The sequence below is a fragment of the Talpa occidentalis genome, unplaced genomic scaffold, assembly GCF_014898055.3.
Source record: "Talpa occidentalis isolate TD23 unplaced genomic scaffold, MPIMG_talOcc4v2.1 talOcc4.5, whole genome shotgun sequence".
Classification (NCBI taxonomy): Eukaryota; Metazoa; Chordata; class Mammalia; order Eulipotyphla; family Talpidae; genus Talpa; species Talpa occidentalis.
In genome coordinates, this window is record NW_023604861.1 from 114,588,224 (window position 1) to 114,612,492 (window position 24,269).

Below are 24,269 nucleotides of genomic sequence, written 5' to 3' on the forward strand. Positions count from 1 at the left end.
AGTCAAGAAATTGTCATAAACAAATGTGGGTTCAATGAAGAAAAACACACTAATTTTTGTTAGCAATTGTTAAGGTTCTCCAGTATAATAGAAAGGAATACATCTTACTTGGTAACTTAGCACACAGTTATATGTATTTAATCCTCATAATAGTACAAATTGTATGTAATCAAAACAAAAGTTTCAAGAAGCTATGCTTTGATGTAATCTGATATTTGGTATTCGATTTCAGGAAATAAACATCAATTTTGATCCACTAGTGGTTTAGGAACTGGCAGTCTGAAAATACGGCTCTAACACATAAACCATGGAACCCAAGAGACTGACATGAGTTGCTTAAGATTAACAATGAACATTCTCATAGAAATTATTACCGTTTCAGACATTCCACAGAGCTTCAAAACCAAAAGGATCCAGATTTCATTACCTGTGCCCCCGTAATTTCTTAGTGGTGTCATCCTGGAAAAGATGTTTGACTTATACTGTCTCCATTTTGTCATTTGTGAAATGGACATATTGGGGAAAATACACCCTTCCTAGAGTTCTTGAAAAGGATTAAGTGAGATGGTATCTATCAAGTTCTTAGCTAGCACAGTGCCCAACAGAATAGCCTTCAATTAGTGATAAATATTTTTATAACATGAATTCATGTTTAAATTCTATTATGTCTGTGTTTCAAAAAACCCAGAGTGGTCTTTGAAGAATGGTGTCCCTCAGTATCTTTCTTTCTTTCTTCCTATTTGTTTTTATGGGAGTAGCCCACGGGGGTACCCGTCTGTCTGCTGCTGTGCGCAGTGAAACAGTACTCAGCTTTCCAGCAGCTGCTGGTGGCACTGGCAAGAGAGCCATTTGGAAGCATGGGGAATTCTGGCAGGTTGTGTGGTGTTTGTTGTTGGAGACTGTCTTGGCATAATCCTAGGTGAAAGAGGATGCCTGGGGTTTCTGACTGATTCATCTCTTTAGTGTGGAATTCTGGATAAACTGCTTCTGACTTGGGGGTTGCCAGGAAGAGCCCAGAGGGCTTTGTCACAGACCATTGTTCCTTGAAATTCCCTTATTGGGGGATTCTTCTGTACCCTTTTGATCCTCCTTTTTCATCTGAAAAACTTCGGCTGCTGGTGGAAATAATTAGAAGGAAAAATGTTCTGGTGTTTTGGGCACAACTGAAATGTTTCTTCTTTTTTTTTCTTTTTAAGATTTATTATTATTTATTTATACATACAAGCACCGGGGTGTAGGCCAAAGTTGCGGGAGGTGAGAGGATTCACCAGCAACAGATTGGGGAGCAGAATGGGCAGATCTACTGAGATACACTGCTGAGGGGAGCAGTGGGTGAGACAGGAGAGGTCTGCTGTGCCATGTGGGTTAGCACCCTGGCCAGAGATGGAACTCCTGCCACAGTGGCTGGTGATAGCTTGATAATGCTCTGTCTTTAACCCCTGTTCTACCAAGGAGGCCCTGTTTATTCACCTTAATTCAATAGAATCTTAGGATTTTATTGCATGGTGAACCCCTAGAAGATCAATGCAACTCTGCCACTTAATAGGTGAGGGTTTTCAGCAGGGGAGTAACATTTTGGCCTCAGGTTCATCCTCGTTCTCATGTCTTATGTCTGGCTAGAGAGGAGAGGTAGTTTACTTAGCAAGGCAACTGGTACATTTTAACACCCACCAATGTAAATCAAAAAATTACTGATCCAGCAATTTTGCACAATTCCATTAGTGCAAAAACACTAATTCAAAGACATATATGCACTCCTGTATTCATTGCAGCACTATTTACAATGGCCAAGTTACTATAACAGTCAAATTTTGGAAACAATCTAAGTGCCCAAGGACAGACGAGTGGGTTAGGGAGATGTGATATATACATATAGACAAAGGAATACTATGCAGCTATAAAAGAAAAGACGAACTTTTGCCATTTGCAACAACATGGATGGAACTGAAGCAGTTTCTAAGTGAAATAGGAGAAAGACAAATGCCAAGTGATTTCACTTACATGTAGAATATAGAGAAACAAAATAAAGGAACTGACAAAATTAAATTAAAGCAAACCCTAGAAATATGACTCCAGAATTGAGGCTATTAGGGCCTCCTAAGGGCACAAGGGGTTAAGTCTCACCAGCCACTGCAGCACAAGTTCGATATCCAGCCAGGGAGCTAACCCACATGACACAGCAGACCTCTCCTGTCTGCTGCTCCACTCAGTAGTGTATTTCAATAGATCTGCCTGTTCTGCTCCCACCCTTTCTCTCTCTCTGGTGAATCCTCTCACCCCCTGCACCTCTGGCCTACACCCCAGTTCTTGTGTGCATAAATAAATAAATCTTAAAAAAAAAAAAAGGATTGAGGCTACCAGAGGAAGAGGGAGAGGAGGTGGGAACAAAGTGGGGTGGGAACAAAGTTCTCTGTGGTAAAGGACTGGTGTTTTGATGTTGGGTGTGGTGTAGTAACATCCATCTGAGGAGGTGTGCACCCATACCCCTAAATCATGTATAGTGTTTTAAACCAATATTGCCTCAATTAAAAAAAAATTAAAAACGAGCCAAAAAAGAAAACAATGACTACTGGAATTACTACTGTAGCCACTTTTGAGTACACATCTTATGGATACTATAACTACCAGTTTATTACCTAGGATAGCAACCGATTTAGAAATCTCAGTAGCTTAACACAACACAGATATCTTTGTTGCTCATAAATCTCGTCCATTTGGAGTCAGGGTATGGAAGGTCCTTGCTTTCCCTGCACAGATACTTGGGGACTGGGGTGCCTGAGGCGCCACCATCTTACAACCATTAGGACCCCATGCCTTCCAGGTTGCCATGACAGAGACAAGAATTTGCACCCACTTTTCTGTGCCTTTGCCCAGAAGTGATAGTCATCGTGCTCACAGCTCATTGGTCTCAACTGGTCTCATGATTTTGCCTAGCTGCAAAAGATCTGGAAATGGAAACATGGGAGAACATATGGAATTTTGATGAGCATTCCCAGGAAGAAGGGCTGCATGGCATTAAGTTTATTAAAACTGCAAGTTCAAAAAAGTGCAGCTTCTTACTCTCTAGAGCTACAAAGTTTCATTGCCCTCCCAGTTTTCTAAGCTTCCATAGATGCCATCATGGCAGCAACTTTCATTGATCACCTGGTGGGACAGGTAAGCTGCTGCCAATCCAGAGCAATGGGTCCGTGAGCAGAGCAGCATATACTAGGTTGGAGAAATCATGGGGGTACCTGTGATATAATCAATGGGCTTTGTCCTCCTGGTTACTTGTATGATAAGCTGAGAAATACTCCCCTCTGCCCACAAAGGAGGGAAGCAGTGGATGTTGCTTTATGTGGCAAAAGGGATTTTGCAGATGGTATAAAATTAAGGATCTTGCGATGAGGGGGGTATTCTGAATTAATTTGGGACCCCTAAATGCTATCATATGTAGACTTATCATAGGAAGCAGAGGGAGATTTGACATTGAACAAGAAGAGGCAGTGTACCCCAAAGACAGACATTGGAAGGATGTAGTTTCAAACCAAGGAATGCCAACAATGATCAGAAACTGGAAGAGGAAAGGAGTGGATTGCCCCCAGAGCCTTTGAAGGGAGTAGGACTTTGCTAACACTTGACTGTGGGTGGATGGCCTTCTGACCTTTGGAACTATGAGCAAATAAGTTTCTGTTGTCTAAAGCCACAGAGTTTGTGGTGATTTTTGACAGCAGCCACAAAAAAACAAATAGATTTCATTGCCCAGTTTCTTGATGTTAGTCATGTAAACCCAAATTGAATGGATTCACTTCTATCAGAAACAGAATGGAGATGGTCAGGGCAAACTCATCGAGGAGCACAACCTTAGCCTCAGAGATCAGCAGAGGATGCCAGCCAGTTACCAAATACCAAGTCTGTTCACACCATGTCTGGACTTCTTTGTCCCCCTGTCTCAGCTACCTTGATCCATATAATAAAGAACACGAGGTAACCAATCAACTGAAAAAAGCCAAATAGCTTCCATATTTACCCACAAAAAGCTCATGGTCTGTGAGCAGCTCTGAACTCATTGCTCCTGTGGTCTTGAATTTCCAGAATTGCAGGTTGAAATACTGGTAATAAACTCACCTTTTTGCTTAATTCCGTATGCAGAGTTTGGTTTTTGACATTTTTCACCCTTGTAATGAGTGTCCTGAAGAACCGGTGGCTGCAGTAGAGTTGGAGAACTGAGTGGCTGGGAATGGGGTGAGAGTGAAAACCTTCCTTCTATGCTCTCTTTTTTTTAACCTTTTAAATTTGAGCCATGTGGACGTACCACCTGTTTAGAAAATAGCATTAATTTTTATGGCCTTGCAAATGCTATTGTAGAGACATGGTTGATCTTACTCATTTTCCTGGGTAATTTTCAGTGTGGTTTGTATTCTTTTTTTTTTTTTAAAGATTTATTTATATAAGAGCTGGGGTACAGGCCAGAGGCTCAAGAGGGTGAGAGGATTCACCACAGACAGAGCCAAGAACAGAACAGGCCAACTAAGTGAAATACACTGCTGAGGGAAGCAGCGGGAGAGACAGGAGAGGTCTGCTGCACCATGTGGGTATCTCCCTGGCTGGCCAGGAATCGAACTGGCACTGCAGAGGTTGTGGACAGCTTCAACGCACTGTGCTCAACCCGCTGTGCCACCAGGGAGGCCCCAGTGTGGTCTGTATTCTATGGCACGCATTTTGAGTAATTCTTTTCAAAAGGTTGTCCCATGGGCCTTAGCATCCCACCTACTCCAGTTTCTTCTCTCCATTCTCATATCCACTTCTGATATTTGGGTTGATTAATAGTGAGAAAGAATTATGCTGAGAAAAAGGAATGATGCAGTAATTATAACTTTTAAATTTTAAAATGTAAATTAATTAAAAATCCCCTCAGAATTTAAAATGTAAATTAATTAAAAATCCCCTCTCTCTCCAAATGAAGGCTTTCTAACCAGTGAACAGAGCTATAATTTCCGCAGCCTTGGGGAGTGTTGGCCGGGGGCCGGGGTAGCCAAGGTCCCCGGCTGTTGGTTCTGCTTCAAGAACACTACACCTTGGTGCCAGTGTACTATGTAAATATTATTATTTTCAGTGTGTGCCATGATGTGGAAAGGTTGGTTAATACTGCTTTAGGTAAAATGTGGCCTTCTATTTTAAAAATTTATGTTGCATTAAAATAGCGGGGTCTTTGGGACAATTCCAGCGATTGTTCTGCTTCAGTGCAGGCGTCCTCAGTCTTCTTTCCACTGTGACACTTGTGAGGAGGGTCGTGACCTGGTGCTCTCCTGCAAAGCCCAGGTTGCTGGCTCAATTTCAGAGTCTCCCACACAAACCTCCAAGAAGGCAGAATAGCATTTTAGGGAAGGATTTTGAGTTCACTCTTATTTTCCAAGATCTAGTCCTTAAACACTTGGGTTTGTCCACTCTCTGTAGGAAACAGTCCTGATGCACCTCATAATTGACATCACATTTGAGGACCTCTGTCCTCCTGGGATAAGTAACATTTCATATCATGGTGCGCTGAGATTAAGTTCCTTTCAAATCACCCAATAAGAGACAAATTTCTTTTTTAAGTATTAGTGACGGCCTCCCCCGTGGCGCTGTCTGCAGCCTCTGTAATGCGGGTTCGATTCCCTGCCGGCCGGAGAGAAACCCACCTCTCCTGCCTCGCCCACTGCTCCCCTCAGCAGTGTCTTTGGTCCATATGCCTGTTCTGTTCCCCACTCTGTCTCTGGTGACTCCTCTCACCCTCCTGCGCCTCTGACTGTACCCCAGTTCTTGTATAAATAAATATTTTTAAAAAATAAGAGATTTTACTTTAAAAAATTTGAAAAAAAAGTATTAGTGACAAGCAAAAAAGAAAAAAGTTCATGGTATTATATGCCGTACATAAATAAGAATTTTATTAATTCAAAATTCATTTGAACTGTAATATTTGTTGTTCTGTGGTGTCCTGGTTGGGTCTGATGGTGTTAGTATGGAAATACTGTCTGTTCTATATGTTTTCTGTAAAAGTGACTGAATTGGTATGTCAGTGTAGTACTATCTGAAGAAATCTAAGAGCTATTAAAATGCTTAAAAATAAAATGATCAATTCTTCCTTTGTTCTCTTGACAGGATAATTGAAGCTATCTGCATAGGTTGGTTCACTGCAGAGTGCATCGTGAGGTTCATCGTCTCCAAAAACAAGTGTGAGTTTGTCAAGAGACCCCTGAACATCATTGATTTACTGGCAATCACGCCGTATTACATCTCCGTGTTAATGACAGTGTTTACAGGCGAGAACTCTCAGCTCCAGAGGGCTGGAGTCACCTTGAGGGTGCTCAGAATGATGAGGATTTTTTGGGTGATTAAGCTTGCCCGTCACTTCATTGGTCTTCAGACACTTGGTTTGACTCTCAAACGATGTTACCGAGAGATGGTTATGTTACTTGTCTTCATTTGTGTTGCCATGGCAATCTTTAGTGCACTTTCTCAGCTTCTTGAACATGGGTTGGACCTGGAAACATCCAACAAGGACTTCGCCAGCATCCCTGCTGCCTGCTGGTGGGTGATTATCTCTATGACTACAGTCGGCTATGGAGATATGTATCCGATCACAGTGCCTGGAAGAATTCTTGGAGGAGTTTGTGTTGTCAGTGGAATTGTTCTGTTGGCATTACCTATCACTTTTATCTACCATAGCTTTGTGCAGTGTTATCATGAGCTCAAGTTTAGATCAGCCAGATATAGTAGGAGCCTCTCCACTGAGTTCCTAAATTAATGCAATGCAAATCAATTCTTGCATACACTCTCATGGAAAGAGTTGATGCTACTTCATATTCATGCATTTCCTGCTTGGTGAGCAATGCAGTGGTACTGTCATCATCTTGGTAGAGTAAAAATTATCCTTCCCAGCTGAAGGGATAAACCAATTTACTTATTATGGAGTAAATAGGATTGAGACTGCAGAGGAAAAAAGTAATGACAGAGCAAACTTTAGGTCTTATTTTATTTAGACTTGTCTCCTCCTTGCCTTGATCCATCACACTTTTTTGTGTTTGTTTTAAAGTATATTATTTGAACATTTTAAAACTGAAAGCCACTATTTTCCAAATGTTTTTCTATCTTATGAATTCAGAAGAAGCTTGGAAGTTACAGTGTTGTTTTTTTTGTCAGAGAGTAACATTTTCATCTCTAAATGTTTTATAATCTTGCATATCAATGTCAGAAGTATCCTGGAAACATATGTCACATGCAGGAACTGTTTAACAAATACTGAAAAAATTTGGCGAAATTTTAAACTGCATAATGGAGCTATGTACACACAGGAATAGTACTTGAAAAACTTTTGCAGCATATTTCTCAATTCTCTGATTTACTTTTGCTCCTATTCATCTTATCCTACAGCTTCATAAAGCTTGAGTTTGTTCTTCCTTTTCCATTTTGGATTTCTTTTATATTTTTATTGAAATGACTTAAATGTATATTTCAGAATGGAGAGAACTTGTCTCACTTGTTCACAATTTATCGGCGTTCATTTTCTTTGAGTTCATTGCTGTTACTAGGTAATAATTGTCCCAACATTCTGATGTCCAAACAAGAATTCCAACATAAAAATGATAATAGAAATAGTTTGATATTACAATCCATATTTATCTTCTTCTTCTCCTATTTCCCCCCAAAACACAATGGGTTTAACACTTACAAGATCAAAGGTTATTCATGTAGCCTTTTGATACTAAAGTCTTATTTAGATGTGGTCACTGGATTTTCTCAAAAAAAAAAAAAAAAAAAGAATATTTCCTTACTCTTAGTTTCTGTATAGCTAAGACAATGTTAAGCTAGCTAAAAGCAATGAATACATAATGATTTGATCTGATCATTATCATTGTGAATTAGAGCTACACTAACACTTGTAACAATATTGAATAATATACCACATTAATCTGGCTAGATTATTAGGACTAGATAATGTAAAACTGATGATTGTTTAGTGCTGAATTTTAGCAATGTGAATTAGGATTTTGCTTTATTAACCAGTTGCTATAAAGAAGTCAGTATGTGAACACAGAAAATTAAAATAACAAGTTCATGAATAATTTAATGCTGTACATTGTAATTCAGTTGCAGTGGAGAGGGCATAGGGCCTGGGTATACCTGTCAAAGGAAAGGTTACCCAAAGTGTTCATTAAAGGAATATTAGTCATCATCTAGCTCAAATCTTTACTAGAACAGGTAGAAAGCCAGGGCAAGGGAGGATATGATTATGAAGGAGTCAGGACTAAAATGTGTTTCTCTAGAAACCTAGCCCAGTATCTTATTCTTAACACATTTCTGGGTTTTGAGAAAAGCCTTGAGAGGCCACAATTCTTTGCCGTTGCAATTGTTGAGGTAATAAAAGCAAAATTGTTCCTTTTCCCTAATTCCCTTCTCTGAGTTTGTGATATTTTGGCTATTCAGAATCTCACCCATCTTCCCTGCTTCTGCAGGCTGATATGCTACTTATTATATACACAAAATAAATTCTGTTATTTATTCTATGTTTATTGTATCTTGGTCTATTTGAAATAAGTGGCGTGGATTTTTTTTTCTTGCCTATATGGATGAAGACTTTGTGCTTAATGCAAATAATATGCAGATGATAGCATTCCCATATCACTAATAAAAATATAACCATCAATTTTGCTGGCACTGGGAACTCTTCATGGGAATATGCCTTACCTCCCCAAGTATATCATATCTTGAGGGCTTTTGCACACACCTTCATATCCCCAGTGTCTATGAAAGACTTGGATACAAACTATTAACTTTTTTTTTTTAATTGATCACTTTTAATTTTTTTTTTCTTTAAGATTTATTTATTTATCTATACAAGCACTGGGTACAGTCAGAAGTGCGGGAGGGTGAGAAAATTCACCAGAGCCAGAGCGGGGAACAGAACAGGCAGAAGGACCGAAGTACACTGCTGAGGGGAGCAGCGGGCAGCAGGAGAGGCCTGTGCACCATGTGGGACCCTCGAACCAGCACTGCAGGCGGCCGGGGATTGAACCGGCGCTGCAAAGCAGGCAGCTTTGCAGCCCAACGCTCAACCACTGCGCCACCAGTGGAGGCCCACTATTAACTATTTTTGGGGAGAGAAACTTCTGTGTGAAGAGACAAGGAGAAACATACACCTGCATATATATATATATATATATATATATATATATACACATACACATACACACACATGTATAAGCATATACCTATATATACATGTATAGCCATGTTGGAACACACAGACTTTAAGGGTGCCCTTAAGTAACAAAGAAATTTCTTTTCGGTGATGCCAGGCTTTGTATAGCCAATATTTTCCAGAAGCAGTTTATTTTTCCTCTTTTCTGTAGAAATAAAAAATAAACCCCCCAGAACTCCTAGCTCTGTTTCACTATTAAACTTGCATAACTCCAAACATAACATACAGCTTCACAAGGTATTTCCAGAGCACTCTGACCTCCCATGCACTTAGGTATGCAACATAAAATCCAATCTGACGTGGTGTGACTATTTCATAGGGTCATAGGAAATTAGAACTGAAGAACCCTGGAGAACTTCAGGTTTACCTTGTCTCCTCCCTGTGCCGCTTTATACAATCCGAATGTTAACAGCTCGCGAACTATGCTCCCAGCAGACTGTGATTAAGGCATTGTCATCCATAAATTTGCCTGGGACTGTCTCAGTTTTAGTACTGAAAATCTACCATGCTGGACCTTGAGACTCTCAGTCTTAGGTAACTGGAACAGGTGATCATAGTATTATCAAATCAGGCTCAAGGTACCTAGTGTCCAGACTTTTGATTTGGAGAGACTACTTTATTTTTTATTTTGTAGTATCAGCAGGTGAGGAGTTTCTCTTAAAATTATTTTCTTTGGGGCTTTGAAGTCCTTTTTTATAGGTCAAATAAAACTTAATGTTGTATTTAGATGCTCTAGATATCAGGAAGGAGAACTTGGGATCAGTGTATAAGAAATTCAGATTTTCAATAGTTTTAAATTGCAAATCCTCATAGTTGTGCACCTGCTTACTATATAAAATAAGTGCTGTTATGTCACAGTTATTGCATTATTTGGAAGGGACAGAAGGTTGAGAAATGGCATCACTAAATAGGAAGTTGATGGCTGAAGCGTTAAAGGAGTGTTCTGGAGAAGTTCTGTGTTGGTCAGAAAAGTTTGTATACATTTCTGTTTTCTGTTTTTTTTAAATATGCAGATTGGAGTTGCTGCTTTATTCATTTTTTTTTAGATTTATTTATTTATTTATTTATTTATTTATTTATTTATACAAGCACTGGGTATAGTCAGAAGCGCAGGAGGGTGAGAGAATTCACCAGAGCCAGAGCGGGGAGCAGAGCAGGCAGAAGGACCGAAGTTCACTGCTGAGGGGAGCAGTGGGCGGCAGGAGAGGTCTGCGCGCCATGTGGGACCATCGCCCAGTGGCTGGGAGCAGCCGGGGATCGAACCAGCGCTGCAGAGGCTGCGGGCAGCTCGCAACCCAGCGCTTAACCGCTGCGCTACCGGGAGGCCCTACATTTCTGTTTTTTTTTTTTTTTTTTTTAAACAGAGGCATGTTTTTATTTATTTATTTGTTTGTTTGTTTGTTTTGTTTACACATGCACTGGGTACAGTCAGAAGCGCAGGAGGGTGAGAGAATTCACCAGAGCCAGAGCAGGGAGCAGAGCAGGCAGAAGGACCGAAACACACTGCTGAGGGGAGCAGCGGGCGGCAGGAGAGGTCTGCGCACCATGTGGGACCCTCCTCCGGTGGCCGGGGAGCAGCCGGGGATCGAACCGGCGCCGCAGAGGCTGCGGGCCGCTTCGCAACCCAGCGCTCAACCGCTGCGCCACTGGGGAGGCCCTACATTTCTGTTTTGCGGTATTTTTTTTTTCTTTTCTCCAGACCCATCCGCACTCTGAGAATGGGCCGTATCACTTCTGTCTCTGAAAGTGAACTAATGATTTACCTTTATAAGTCATCCACAAGTGTGATTATCTTGTCCTGTTTTAGCATTAACTTTTTTTCTTTTAACAGTTCCCCACTTATACCTGAACTTTGAGATTTTTTTCAGTTCTCCCAGATATTCCCAATAAGTACTTACATTTTAAACATTACCATAAGCTCAGGCTTCCCTTGATGGCGCAGCCTTTGAGCGCTGGGCTGTGAGGCTGCCCGCAGCTTCTGCAGTGCCAGTTCGATTCCCGGACACCGGCGAAGGTCACACACACACACAAAAATAATAAAAAAATAAAAATAAACATTACCATAAGCTGAATTGTCAGTTTATTATTTATTTGATATTTATTAAAATCAAATTATTGCATTTGATAATCTGCATCAGTGCTGTGATTTGAACAAATTAATCTTAAGCAACATTGTGAGAATCCTTGCATTTATATTTTAAAGTAACAATATTCTACCAGTAGAGTGGAATCATGAATGATAGTTGATGGATGAAAGCCAGAGAGGGAATAAATATTGTTTGGAATTCACCTACCAGGATTAAATAATGCTATGTCATTTATATCTGAAATAGTGCTCTTATTTTATTTATGCAATGCTGTATTAGAACTACAGTTAAAATTTCCCATAATTTTGTATTAGGTAGGTTTTTCTTCCCCCCAGACTTAAGTTATTTCAATTGTTTTGAAATAATTCTGTAATTCTGCCCGTGACAGAGTAGAAACCATATATAGCGGATATTGTTATAAAGTTTTTTTTTATTTTAAAGGAAGGTAACTTTATATTTTGCTTCATTAAGCTGTATTGCTGCTGTATTAATATACAATGATTTTCTGCTGTGTTAACATACAGTAAATATTTTGTTGTATTAATATGCAATGACTTATCCAACTTACATATTGCTTTTTATCTGCATGTTATAAGCTTGATCTTACAGCTGGGACGCAATTTCAATCTCTACAATATAGAGAGGGCAGGAGAATTTTACTTTCTTACTGGAGAGCAGTTGAGTTATAAATCCTGAACTCTGATATAAGAGAAGAGTATATGTGGTCATAGCTATATATAGAAGAGAGACATATATGTAGATATGTCTTTCTTTTTTAAGCCAATCTTTCATATGACACACATGCAAATAAAAATGCAAATTCATTACCTTAGCTTTCAAGTCCACATGAAAGAAAGCTGTTTAATTTTGTCTATAGGGGGGAAGTGAAAAGGTCAAATTTTTACTTTGAGATCAACTGCCTATTATCTGCTTTTTTTATTCAGTAATTCTTAACCATATTTTTGAATAACTAATACAAACCATGTAAGTGTTGCAGTTTAAAGATTAGAATAATGGGTAATGGTCCCCATCTTGATAAGATTTAGCTTATAATTTAATGGAAGGCACATTTTATTAACTCTTGTAGTCAACACAACCCATTGAAAAAGGTAGAAATTGAGCATATGTAGGTGTCTTTTTCTTAAATATGTGTTTAATTTGTGCATCTTTTTGTGCTACAGTGCAAGGCAGAAGTAGGGACACTATAGCAGGCAAGAAATTATGGTGCATCTATTTTTTTTAATGCAGGTTTCCAAACATTTCTATGAAACAAAGGTTTGTATATTTCATCATATTCCACATACACCATGATGGATATGCACAGGATCTCAAGAGCATTCTTCTAATTTGTGAGCCATCCTCATGGTGTCTTGTTCCCTAATGTACATGTTTTTAATTTATTTTATATTATTTCATCTTTTTGGAGGGGCTGGGTTCCCCCACAAAGCTTATTATTATTGACTTCTTGGTCTCACTTGTGGGGAAGATGGCCCAGCCAAGGCAGTACAGGCTGCAGGCAGTGCCACCCTCAGCTTCCAGCCTACCGTAGTCATTCCTTACTGGATGTCCTCCATCCCCACCCTTAGGTCTACCTGGAAGATTTCCTGTTTCTCAGGCACTGAGGGTGGTGGAGCTGAAGGAATTTATCAGTGCTGGGGATGCCCTCAGGCCCCTCATTCTGCCTCTTCCTCTTTGACCAGAATAACCTCCGCTCTCCAAACCACATGTTTTTTAGATTTGATCTTTTCGTGTGTATAAAAATAAGATCTCTTGAGAAAGGCATACATGCATGAGGATCAGAATCAGATCACATTATTGAAAAGCTGCTATGTGTGATTCAGATTTGAGGTTATAACATGTGACTTAATAAAGAGGATTTTTATCAACTAAGAAAGTATGGTTTTCTGGTTCCCACCAAAGTTTCCTAAGGGATAGCTGGGGGTGTTAGGTAGACACTTTATTTTTATTAGCCATTCTAAATCTTAGCCATTCTAAATCTTTTCTAGCTCGCGCTCTCTGCTTAGTAGATACATCGTAATTCTGTTTAATACCACACTGTGAAGACACAGCATGTCTGCAAAGTGCTGAGAAGCAACTGAGTGGCTAGGGAGGGAAGTGAGACACAGTTACTGCATATTTGACTAAACTAACCAGTGTCGTTAGTCTTGTGTTTTTTGGTGACAAACTTTAGGTTATTTTGAAAGAGCAGGTTAGGGCATTAAATAAATATGAGGTGGTCCTAGCAATTTTTTAAAATTGAGATATAATTTACATACCATAAAATGTGTCATGGTATCTTTTAAAATGTGTAATTCTGTGATATATAGCGTGTTCACAGATCTATGCAGCCCTCATCACTGTCTAATCCAGAGCATTTGCATGTAACTGTGTACTTTAGCAGCCATCCCCTTTCGCTTTCACCCAGTCTTTGGCAGACACTAACCTACTTTCTTTCTGTCTATGAATTTGCCCCTTTGGGGACTTTTCCTATAAATGGCTATGTGGCGTTTTGTATCTGGCTTCCATTGTTTACATCTTGTTTTCAAGGTCCATGCATGTTGTAGCGAGTACAGTACTTGATTCAGTTTACTGCTGAATAATATCTGTTGTATGAATATACCACATTTTGTTTAATTGTTTCTCAGTTGATGGACATTTGGATTGTTTCCACGTTTGGCTGCTGGGAACAATGCTGCTATGAACACTCACCGTAGGTTTTCATTCACAATAGGTTTTTGTGTGAACATATGTTTTCATTCTCTTGGGTATACACCTAAGAGGGAATTAGTGGGTCATATAGTAACACTATGTTTAACTTTTTGAGAAGCTGCCAAACTGGTTTCCAAGGCAATTGAGCCATTTAACAATCCCACTAATGATGTGTGGTGTGGGGGTTACAATTTCTCCACATGCTCCCCATCATTTATTTTCCTTTTTTATAACAGCTATCTTAGTGGGTGGGAAGTAGCATCTCATTATAGTTTTGATTTGCATTTCTCTAGTGACTAATGATGTTGAGCATTTTTTCATGTGCTTATTGATTATTACTGATATACCGCTTTGAGTGAAATATCTTTTCACATCTTTTGTCCCTTTAAAAATGGTTGTCTTTTCATTGTTGAAGTGTAAAAATTCTTTATATATATTTAGGCTTCTAGGCCTTTATCAGATATATGGTCTGTGACTATTTTTTTCTCAGTTTGGGCCAGTCATTTCTCTTCTTTGGTGATACCATATGCAGCACAGGAGTTTTAATTTTGATGTAGTCTAATTTATTTTTCTCTCGTCTGCTGTGCTTTTGATGGTATATCTAAGAAACTCAAGGCCCTGAAGATTTCCTCTTCTGTTTCCTTCTAAAAATGTCATAGTACTAGTACTTACTTTCAGGCCTCTAACCCATTTTGATAATTTTTGTATATAATGTAAGGTAGGGGTCCAAATTCAATTTTTTGAGTGTGGCTATACATTGCCCTAGTATTGTTTGCTAAAAAAAGACAATTCTTTCCACCGTTGTATGATGTTGCATGCTTGTCAAAATAAAATGACCATTTCATTCATCTGAACCTTTGTTTCCCTATATGTTTAATATTGTGCCAGAATCAAATAGAAAACTGTAGCCTTGTAGTAAACTCAGAAATCAGGAAGTATGAGAGTATGAGTCCTTTTTCTTTTACAAGATTGTTTTGGTTATTCTGTTTTGTTTTTTGGATTCCCACATGAATTATAGGATCAGTTTGTCTACTTCTGCAAAAAAAGGCAGATGGAATTTTCATAGGGATTGCATTCAATTTTGATAGGGATTATTGATCAGTTAGGTGAATACTGCCACCTTCATAATATTACATCTTCCAACTCATGAAAACAGGATGTCTTTCCATTTACTTAAGTCTTAAAATTTTTTCCTGATATTTTAGTTTTCAATATTCAATTCTGACTCTTCTTTGGTATTCTTAAATATTTATTCTTTTTGACGCTATTGTAAATGATACTGTTTTCTTATTTTCATTTTGAAGTTGTTCATTGCTAGTGTAGAGAAACACAAGCGTTTTTTATTTATTGAGCTTGTATTCTGCAATCTTGCTGAATTCATTTGTTAGCTCTAATAGGTTTTTGAGGATTTTTTATTAAACAATAATCTCTCTATATAAAATCATGTCACCTACAAAGAGAAACTGTTTTATTTCTTCCTTTCCAACTTGGATACCTTTTGTTTCTTTCTCTTGCTTAATTACCTTGGCTAGAACTTCTAGTACAATATCATAGAAGTGGTAAGAGTGGACATCTTTGTCTTATTCCTGATGTTAGAGAGACAATTTCCAGTCTTTGACCATTAAGTGTGATGTTAACTGTGGGTTTTTCATATGTAGCTGTGGGTTTTTTTGAATCATATTGAGTAAGTTTTCTTGTATTCCTAGTTTGTTGAATGTTTTTTATCATGAGAGGGTGTTGAATTCTAACAATGTGTTTTCAGGAAGAGATGGATAGGTTTTATTGAGTTGAGTGGTTGTATTGTCCATGTCAGGAAATAAATTTTGTTGAAGTGAGTTTCTAAATCTATTCAAGACTCTAATGCTTGATGAATTTTATAGTTTGTCAACTGATAGACATTTAATAGTTTCTAAGACTATTTGATGGTCTTCATTAACCAAGTGAATTTGAATTTGTATTCATTTGCCTAAAGATACAGACACACAGACAGCAGAGATAAGATAATTTGTTTCTGGGGTCTCCCTGGTGGCCTAGGGGTTAAGTCTTAGCGCTATCACCTCTACCAACTGAGTTCGATTCCTGGCCAGGGAGCTAACCCACCTATGGCGCGGCAGACCTCTCCTGTCTCCTGAACAGGCTGCCCGCTGTTCCCCTCAGTAGTGTATTTCAGTAAATCTGCCTGTTCTACTCCCCACTGTCTCTGGTGAATCCTCTCACTGACCCCCCCCCACCTCCCACACCTCTGGCTTACACCCCAGTTCTTCTACACAAAAACAAAATTAAAAAAAAATTAATTAAAAAAGAGATAATTTATTTCTGTTGGTTGATTTATTTTAATACCTACCACTTGATCTTGTACTTCTCCTACCCATATAGTCCAGGAATACTCAGAGAATGCTAGAGGTATGGAGAAAGGTGGGCTTTGCCTCCCTGGTTGATCTGTTGACATTCTCTACTCAGTCTTAGGGATACGTTGGTAAAATCGCTACAGAAGCAGGGGTCTGTGTGAGTCTGCTGTTGGTTTCCTAGCATTTGTGAGCCTGCACCTTTTGTGTTTGCTTCGGCAGCACATTTACGGGATGGGATGATACAGAGGAGATTCGCATGGCCCCTGGGCAAGGATGGCACACAAATTTGTGAAGTGTTCAATATTAAAAAAAGAAAAAGTCTACCTCTTTCCACAGTATTTACTGGAAGTACAAGTATCACTGAATTAGGGGATGGGGAAGAAACCATCTGAAAAGCAAGGCTTGATAGTTAACCTATGGCATTACCACAGGAAAAGTTATTTATTTTTTAAAATTTTTGTGAGCACACGGTAGGAACATTTGCCTGTGTCACTGTGTGTTGGGACCTGAGTACACAGAGATGACCTTCAGCTGTCCTCACCTTGGCACATGTCCTCTGAAAACCCCTTTTGGTATAAAACACCCATTCTTTGATTTCACTTGAGGGGCTTTTACACAAGTACTATACCCAGATTTTTAATGTAATCCCTCACCATGAATCTAATCATTTTGAAATTTCCTCAAGGGAGTTATGCCAGTAAAATAATTGGAGAGAGGTCAAAATTATCTGTAAATTCTGTAAATATCACTTCCCCACGTGGTTTGGAAGATCACCTTCAAGGTCAAGTTTTCTAGTCCAACTAACTTTAAATGGGTAGCGTCCCACTGGCAATTTTTTCATGAGAAATATTGCTAATGTATGTAGTATTTGACTGAATACTTACAGTTTTCTAATTTTGTACAAAAGCCCCAAAGGCCTTTGGTTAATGGCTACATTTTTAATAAGTCTCATGAAAGTGCTGGGTGAATGTTAATCTTTTATGCAAATGTGGATATCAAATCTACTGGAGTTATTTGGGCTTGCCACATTTGTAATGTCACACATTTACTAAAAATATTAGAAAAAAGATCTCAAAGAGAGATGTACATTGCTACAAATGTAAAATAAATGCATTTGGTACTATTCATGACAACTATTTTTATGAGGACTAGGATTCCCAATTCTTAAAATTCAGAGAGAGTAATGACAATTATGGTAACTTTTTCATAAAAAGTAATGTACTGATAGTTTATAATTCTCTTATTTTTGCTTAATGCTTTTAGTAAGTGTTCTGATAATATGAAGTCTCTAACCTGAGCTGGTCATCCTAAAAAACAAAATTTGCTGAAAATAAAAGAATTTATAACTAGCAGTTATTCAAAAATTTAAAAAACACACAAGAAATATATTCACCCTTCTCACTATATTGATATGTTCATTTGTTATAGGAAGCTGGTAGGTTTGAGAGCAGCGGGTGTTTATGGTCAAGGCACAGCCTGCAGCTGCCTGAGTCTGGCAGTGCTGCCATCTCCCTTCCTGCCTCTCTGGGTGGGTATTGTTCTCCCCAGCTTGGTCTCTCTGCACCTCTTCCAGTATTTTTTCCATGTGGTATTCACTGGTCGATTCTCTTTTCTTTCCCTGTTCAGATTCCAGAGTAGCATTTTTAGCATTGACATCTCCCAAGATGGGCCGAGGTCTTCTATCTTGACTTGGGGGAGGCACTGTTTTCGAAGTGGTGAGATTGTTGTGGGCAGGGAAGTTTCCCTGAGAAGGAGGAACTGAAAAAGCCATAACATGGTCTTCAGAAACCTCACACAGAACCACACCCTGCGCCACCATGATCATGCCTTTTTGACAGTTGGACATGATGAATCTGCTGTGGCAAACACTTGGTGATAGGCCTGGTACACTCAAAAGTAGAAAACTGGGGCCTCCCCGGTGGCGCAGCGGTTGAGCGCTGGGTTGCGAAGCTGCCCGCAGCCTCTGCAGCACCGGTTCAATCCCCAGCTGCTCCCCGGCCACCGGGGGAGGGTCCCACATGGCGCGCAGACCTCTCCTGCCGCCCGCTGCTCCCCTCAGCAGTGTACTTCGGTCCTTCTGCCTGCTCTGCTCCCCGCTCTGGCTCTGGTGAATTCTCTCACCCTTCCGCGCATCTGACTGTACCCAGTGCTTGTATAAATAAATAAATAAATAAAAAAAAAAAAAAAAAGTAGAAAACTAATTCTACTCTGAATTCAAATGGCTGTTGTAATTAGTCACAATTACAAGGGGAGTGAGTCATTCTGTGGGCAGAAACAGTGGCTGTTATGTGGCCTTGTCTAGAATTGGCATGTTTGGTTTATTATTAAATAAACACTTTTTTTCAAATGAAGGAGTACTTAATTTGGTATTAACACTTCCAGGTCCTCTCCCCACCCCACATTAGTTACCATTTTAGGACATTTTTGCAAAGAAGTAATTACCTAGATTTGGTGCCAATGAGAACTTGGGGGTCCTTCATGCTTGTTACGGAAGTAATCAGCAGGAGACCCCACTGCTGGATGATGCCTGATGTCACTATGAAAGTGGAAATTTGGCTTGAGGATCTTTTGGGTTACTCAGTGAGTAACTGGTTCATTGGAAACTTCCATTAAATTCCTTTTGCTTGTATACACCATTAACAACGAGGTTACCAAAATGTTTGCTCTTGAATTTTCCAAATTTTGGATATTATTTGTCTTAATTGTTGTTGTTATTTATTCAGTTACATAGTTTAATTTTTTGAATCATGTTTTGTTTCCTGTATTTTGATCTAATTTGGAAAGTTGACTAGCTATTCCCGCTGAACTTCCCTTACAACAGTATTTTTCTAAAGAAGTTGATTAAATTATTCAGTGGAAATAATTAGAATTTTTTCTCTCAATGTCACTTGGAATTTGACAGAGGAAAGGAGAGCAGAAATTGTCAAATGTTAAAAAAAACTACCTTGTCATTAATTTACCTTTGTATTTGTGCATAATGAATACTGTCTATTTTCATGTTAAGGGAATTTTTAACTTGAGAACAATTAGTAATCAGGTTTTTTCAGTGAATGTCATTGCATCAATTAGTTAATAGTTAAAAATACATAGCTGCCGTAAGTTTTTGTACTAGAGCAAAAATCTGAGGTATATTTTTCCACTTTATGTACTATCAATTATTTTTTGCTTTTAGGGCCCAACACTTAATGTACCAAATGGTTCAATGACTGAATGGCCCATGACTTAAATTTGTATTATATTTTATTTTATATAGCCATTGACTGGAAATATCCAAAGATAAACCACTAAACCATTTCTAACTTGAGATTAAAGAGTAGATCTGCTATTGTAAAGGTCACAGAACGTAGATTTTTAAAATATAAATACCAAGTTATGGATTACCTACTTAAATTATTTATGTAAAGATAAATGTATGTCTGTTTGCACTAAAAAGTACCTTGCATATTTAAACATTTTTATATCACAGTAGTTAAATTTTATGTTGAAAAATGCTCATTATTATTTGATGTATTTAAATTTTGCTTTTGCCTAAGTTTAATTTTGCTTAAACTCATCACCTCACTATCCCCAAGTTCTCTCTTTAATTCACAATAGCTTGAATTTTGATGCACATTTTTGCTATTTTCAGAAGCCAAGTTGAAGTAGCCTTATAAAGGTAGCCTTATGTAGAGAGCCTTATTGCAAAGATTTTAAGAGTATTTAATTTCTAGTATTTTTTCTAGCATTCAGAATCTTAGGTAATTCTGGATATATAAGAATTTTGAGAAGAGTTCTTTATTTAGTTATGGATAAATATGCTATGTACACTGAGAATGTTTTTATACTTTCTGACATTTGTATTTATGTTAAGTAAAGTTATACCTCAGTTTCTTGTTGAATTTGTACTGTCACATGATAAATTGCCGTGTATGTTTTTATGTATGTGATGCAGACACTTGCCTTAAAGTAGAGTACTTCTGTTTTGCAAATAGCCAATGGTCAAATTGTCTTTTCAGTTATTCATCTTTCTGTGTGCCTGGTGAGCGCAGGCCTGAACAAGTCCATGGAGGTAAGAAAGAAGAAGTTGTTTTATGATTAATACTTTGAACCCAGATTGAAAAGTATTTAAAAGTGTTTTTGACATGTAAAGATTTTATGGAAAAAATAATGTGTGTGGTATGTGGCATTTACTGCAGTCTTAGCCATTATTTTTATTGATTCTGTTCTCAGTGCAATTGAAATATGTGTTTGGTCAGTTCTACTACTGCCACTGTGTATATACTACTGTTGCTAATTGTCATCATTAATGGCCACTGCATAGGTTATGGAAGGCTCAGATCTATCCTGTCAACCAATAGAGAAGTTGATTTGGGTAGTAAAAGATTGTATTATAGTTTTGAATTTAAGGTATTAATTATTGTTTGGTAGCTCTTTTAGGAATGGTGGTTTAAATGGACATAGCTTTATCCTCTAATAAAAAGACTCTAAAAAATCATCTCAATTTATGTGGCATAATTTTGTATTCTGCTTTAATATGGGATTAGTAAAATGTGCAGCTATGTGGGTCATAGCTTTTCTTAGTTGACTGTGTGACTTACGTGTTTATGTCAGGTCTTTAATATTACCTAAATGTGCATCAAATATTAATGTGCATTTAATTAATGGTTGAAGCATTTCATGTATTTAGTCCTTAAGGAAAAATGTTTTACAAAAAAATTAACTTTGTTATGATATAAATGTTGTATGTATGTACTACTGAAAAAAAAAAACACCTGTACAGCTTGAACATTTGAACAGTTAATAAATTTTGACTTTAGGTACCACCTACAGCTGACACTAAATACATGTTACTATCTGTTGAGTTGATTTCATTAATTGATGTAACTCATTCTTGGTGGACTTATTTCTTCTTTGTTCTGAACCAAAACGTTACCTTGCAATAAACTAGTAGTGGATGAAGCACAAAAGGTGTCTCCTGGCTGTGCTGGTGCCTCCAAGGGTCCTGTGGCTTTGAATCAATCATTTGGTCTTCTCTCACCTGCTATCACATTCTCCTTCCACCCCCACCCCCACTTTTAACTATTCTTCCTCTGTTGGGTAAGAACATAAATAATCTACATGAGGTAAGTTTCCAGACAGTGTGGCAATGGGTCCCCACAGGCACAAAATAAGTGTTGAATCAAAAATCTTGGAATTTGTACCTTCCAAATGCTGTGCCTGTTTACACGTGTTCTCAGTGAGACAAATGCCTGCCAGACTCTTTCAGTTCTCTCAGTGAAAGGACCACATGACTCCCTTCTTTACCCTTCATCCCTCCTCTCCTCTACATGAGTCCTGCTCACATCCCACATGTCATGTCCCCAACTTCCTGGAGGAAGTGAGTCCAGATATGACATTCTTGCCCTGCGGTGGCCCCTTGACTTGGCCTGGGCTTCAGCCTCACTGCCAGAGGCACTTTGCCTCTGGCACTGCCAACAGTACTTGGAGTTGGACTTGTCCCCAGGATGGAGCCAGCAGCGCCTCAGGCAGGGACTTCCAGAGGGCAGAGGCCTTGCTTGTCCCAATTGTCTCAGCAGGCCCTGGCAATGGATTTATTGTGCAAAGCAGCCCTTGGGGCGTAGATGCAGGGACTTCTGTGGCAGAGAAGTAGGTACCCTCAGGAAAGCTGTTGGGCCAGGCCCCAACATTTCACGTCAGGGCTTTTACCCACTGAAGAGAGAGAGAATATAGTCTGCCTAAGTGCTGAGGGGGAGGTTTCCTTTGATTTATTACTATAAAAGTTATTACTTCAAGAGCTGGGCATAAACTATAAAAACAGTGGGAAGCTCAAGAAATTTGTGCTAATTGCATTTAAGATAGGAATCCATTCGTCAGGTAACACTTAATGTGTTGTTAATCAGAGTGATGACTTCTTAGCCACAGGTATTGCTTCTCAACTGAAATTTTCTTTTATGTTTTATTTTTAGAACTAATCAGATTTTTTGTTTGCTTTTAAGGAAAAATAAAAGCAAGTGTTAGGCTGAACATTATATGGTTGGATTATTTTTCACAAATGCCTGAGAACTACAAGTCAGTGTGCGTGGCTGAGATTTTTTGATTTCTGAGAATCGAGTTAATGTTTTGATTAAAAACACAGAATTTTCAGGGTTTTTTTTTTTATACTATTCCTCATTGATGTCTCAAGTTGACAAGGTGAGAGCTACATCACTCAGAAGTTCCATCATCTCCACTCTCTCTAAATCTTAGCCAGGGCCTGTGAATGGACCTCTTCCTTTGTGTTAGACTGTGAAGACAGTGAGGTTCTGACAAATGTTTGGCCCAAAGTGGGTTTTGGCAGTCAACTCCTAGAGCAATGTAACCTTTTCAAGGCCACGGAATTTGTGTATGTGTGTGTGGTCCTCTCTGCTGAAAATGTCAAAGTTTTCCTACTTTGGTATATCTGAAGAACTTGTGGTGCCTGAGGTGGGGGGTCTTATGAAAGAGGAAATTGACTTTTCATGGATAGAGTTCTTTTCATTGGAGTTTTTGGAGAGATTAAACATAGCTTTAAAAATGTACAAAAATAGTCCACAAATTAGAAAATATAGAAAACAAGAAGAGAAAATATTAAATACATACCTCTTGATCTGTGTAGCAAATTACTGTCATTACTTGGCTTTGTTTTCTTCTTACCTCATCTCTTTCAGTGCTGGTCTGTCAACACACATGTGAAAGACACACTGCCTGTTTATAAGGCCCTCCCAGGGGGACAAGAGAGCAGCAATAAAAAAAAGTGCCTAGGGGTTGGTAAAGATTATGAAATTGTTATAGGACAGGGAGAGGGGCAGCCCAAAACCCCGCAAACCTGCCTATTCTAAATGGGTTCTGCCATCCGCCGCATCAACACAAAACATAGGAGACTTTAATGAAAAGGAACTTTAATAAAACTAGGAAACAATACAGGAAAGGCAAAGAGTCTAGTTTCTAAATGAAGCACCCAAAGTTACCCGTCCCCTCGTGGGTAAAAGTCCATCCAAATGGGATTGGCCCAGAGCAAGGCCCCAAAGCCTGCCACAAGTCTAAAGCATCTTCCAGTGGGGACCCACAGAAAAGGGTCACAAACAACCGGACAAGCCCGGAAGGAAAAGAGCAAAATCAACATCAAGATAAAAGCTGCCACTGTCACCTCCCATGGGTCTCACCCACATCTGCATCACCCAGTCCACTACCAAAAGACAAGCGCAGTTTCTTCACGTGTCTCTAGGCTCCATGTGCCTCCTCCAGGTCTCCTGGTTCCATCCTGCTTCCTTCCTCAGTCTCTTCTTCAGCTTCTCCTCTTCCTGCTCAGCTCCACCCTCCCTTGGGTGGGGCAGGGAACCTCCCCCTTTCCTGGGGACCACCCTGTTACAATATGACTGTTGTGGATCCCAGAGGATGTTCACTTCATTCAGCTCAGGAGTCAAGGAAGGCTTCCTGGAGGAGTGAAGTCATTCTTTAATTCATGGAGACAAGCCCTTAAGGATTTGTGATGCTTTTGGGATTTAGCATGACCAAAGCAAGAGTACATGACTTGTTCTAGCAAATGCACTTTTCAAGGCAATTGTACATGGCTGGGCAAGTTCACAGAGAAACCTGTGTAAGGAGTACTGTTGGGTAAGCAGAGGCCAGATTAGGAAAGGCCTCATGTGCCAGCCAAGAAGGTGGGCTTTTCCATGCAGGCAGAGAGAAATTGAAGGATGTAAATCAGGGGATGAATGGCAGTGTTAGTCCTTAAGAAGGGTCACTTTTTCTGCAAAGTCAAGGGTAAAGAGAGACTGGGGACAGCCAGGCCAGAACTATTGTGATCGTCATCTAGGTAGAAGGAAGTGATGAGGGAGGATCCATTAGCAAAGATGAGAGACAGGGGGAGATAGTGAGAAGCTTTTGGTGGGAAAGAGTTCCATTTTA

At 39.1% G+C, this 24,269-nt stretch overlaps 1 protein-coding gene and 1 non-coding gene across 2 annotated transcripts in view; both read left to right on the forward strand.

Moving 5' to 3' along the window:
* The window catches only part of KCNG3 (potassium voltage-gated channel modifier subfamily G member 3), a 42,550-nt gene extending 33,814 nt beyond the window's left edge, over window positions 1–8,736 (forward strand). The window contains 1 exon segment of the mRNA XM_037528969.2: window positions 6,121–8,736. Within this exon segment, the coding sequence (XP_037384866.1) occupies window positions 6,121–6,766 (646 nt within the window). The 3' untranslated portion in view covers window positions 6,767–8,736.
* A 7,831-nt stretch (window positions 8,737–16,567) lies between these two features.
* Window positions 16,568–16,672, forward strand: LOC119259998 (U6 spliceosomal RNA). Its single transcript, XR_005128643.1, has one exon. It is a non-coding gene; the product is annotated as a U6 spliceosomal RNA (small nuclear RNA).
* The last annotated feature ends 7,597 nt before the right edge of the window (window positions 16,673–24,269 follow it).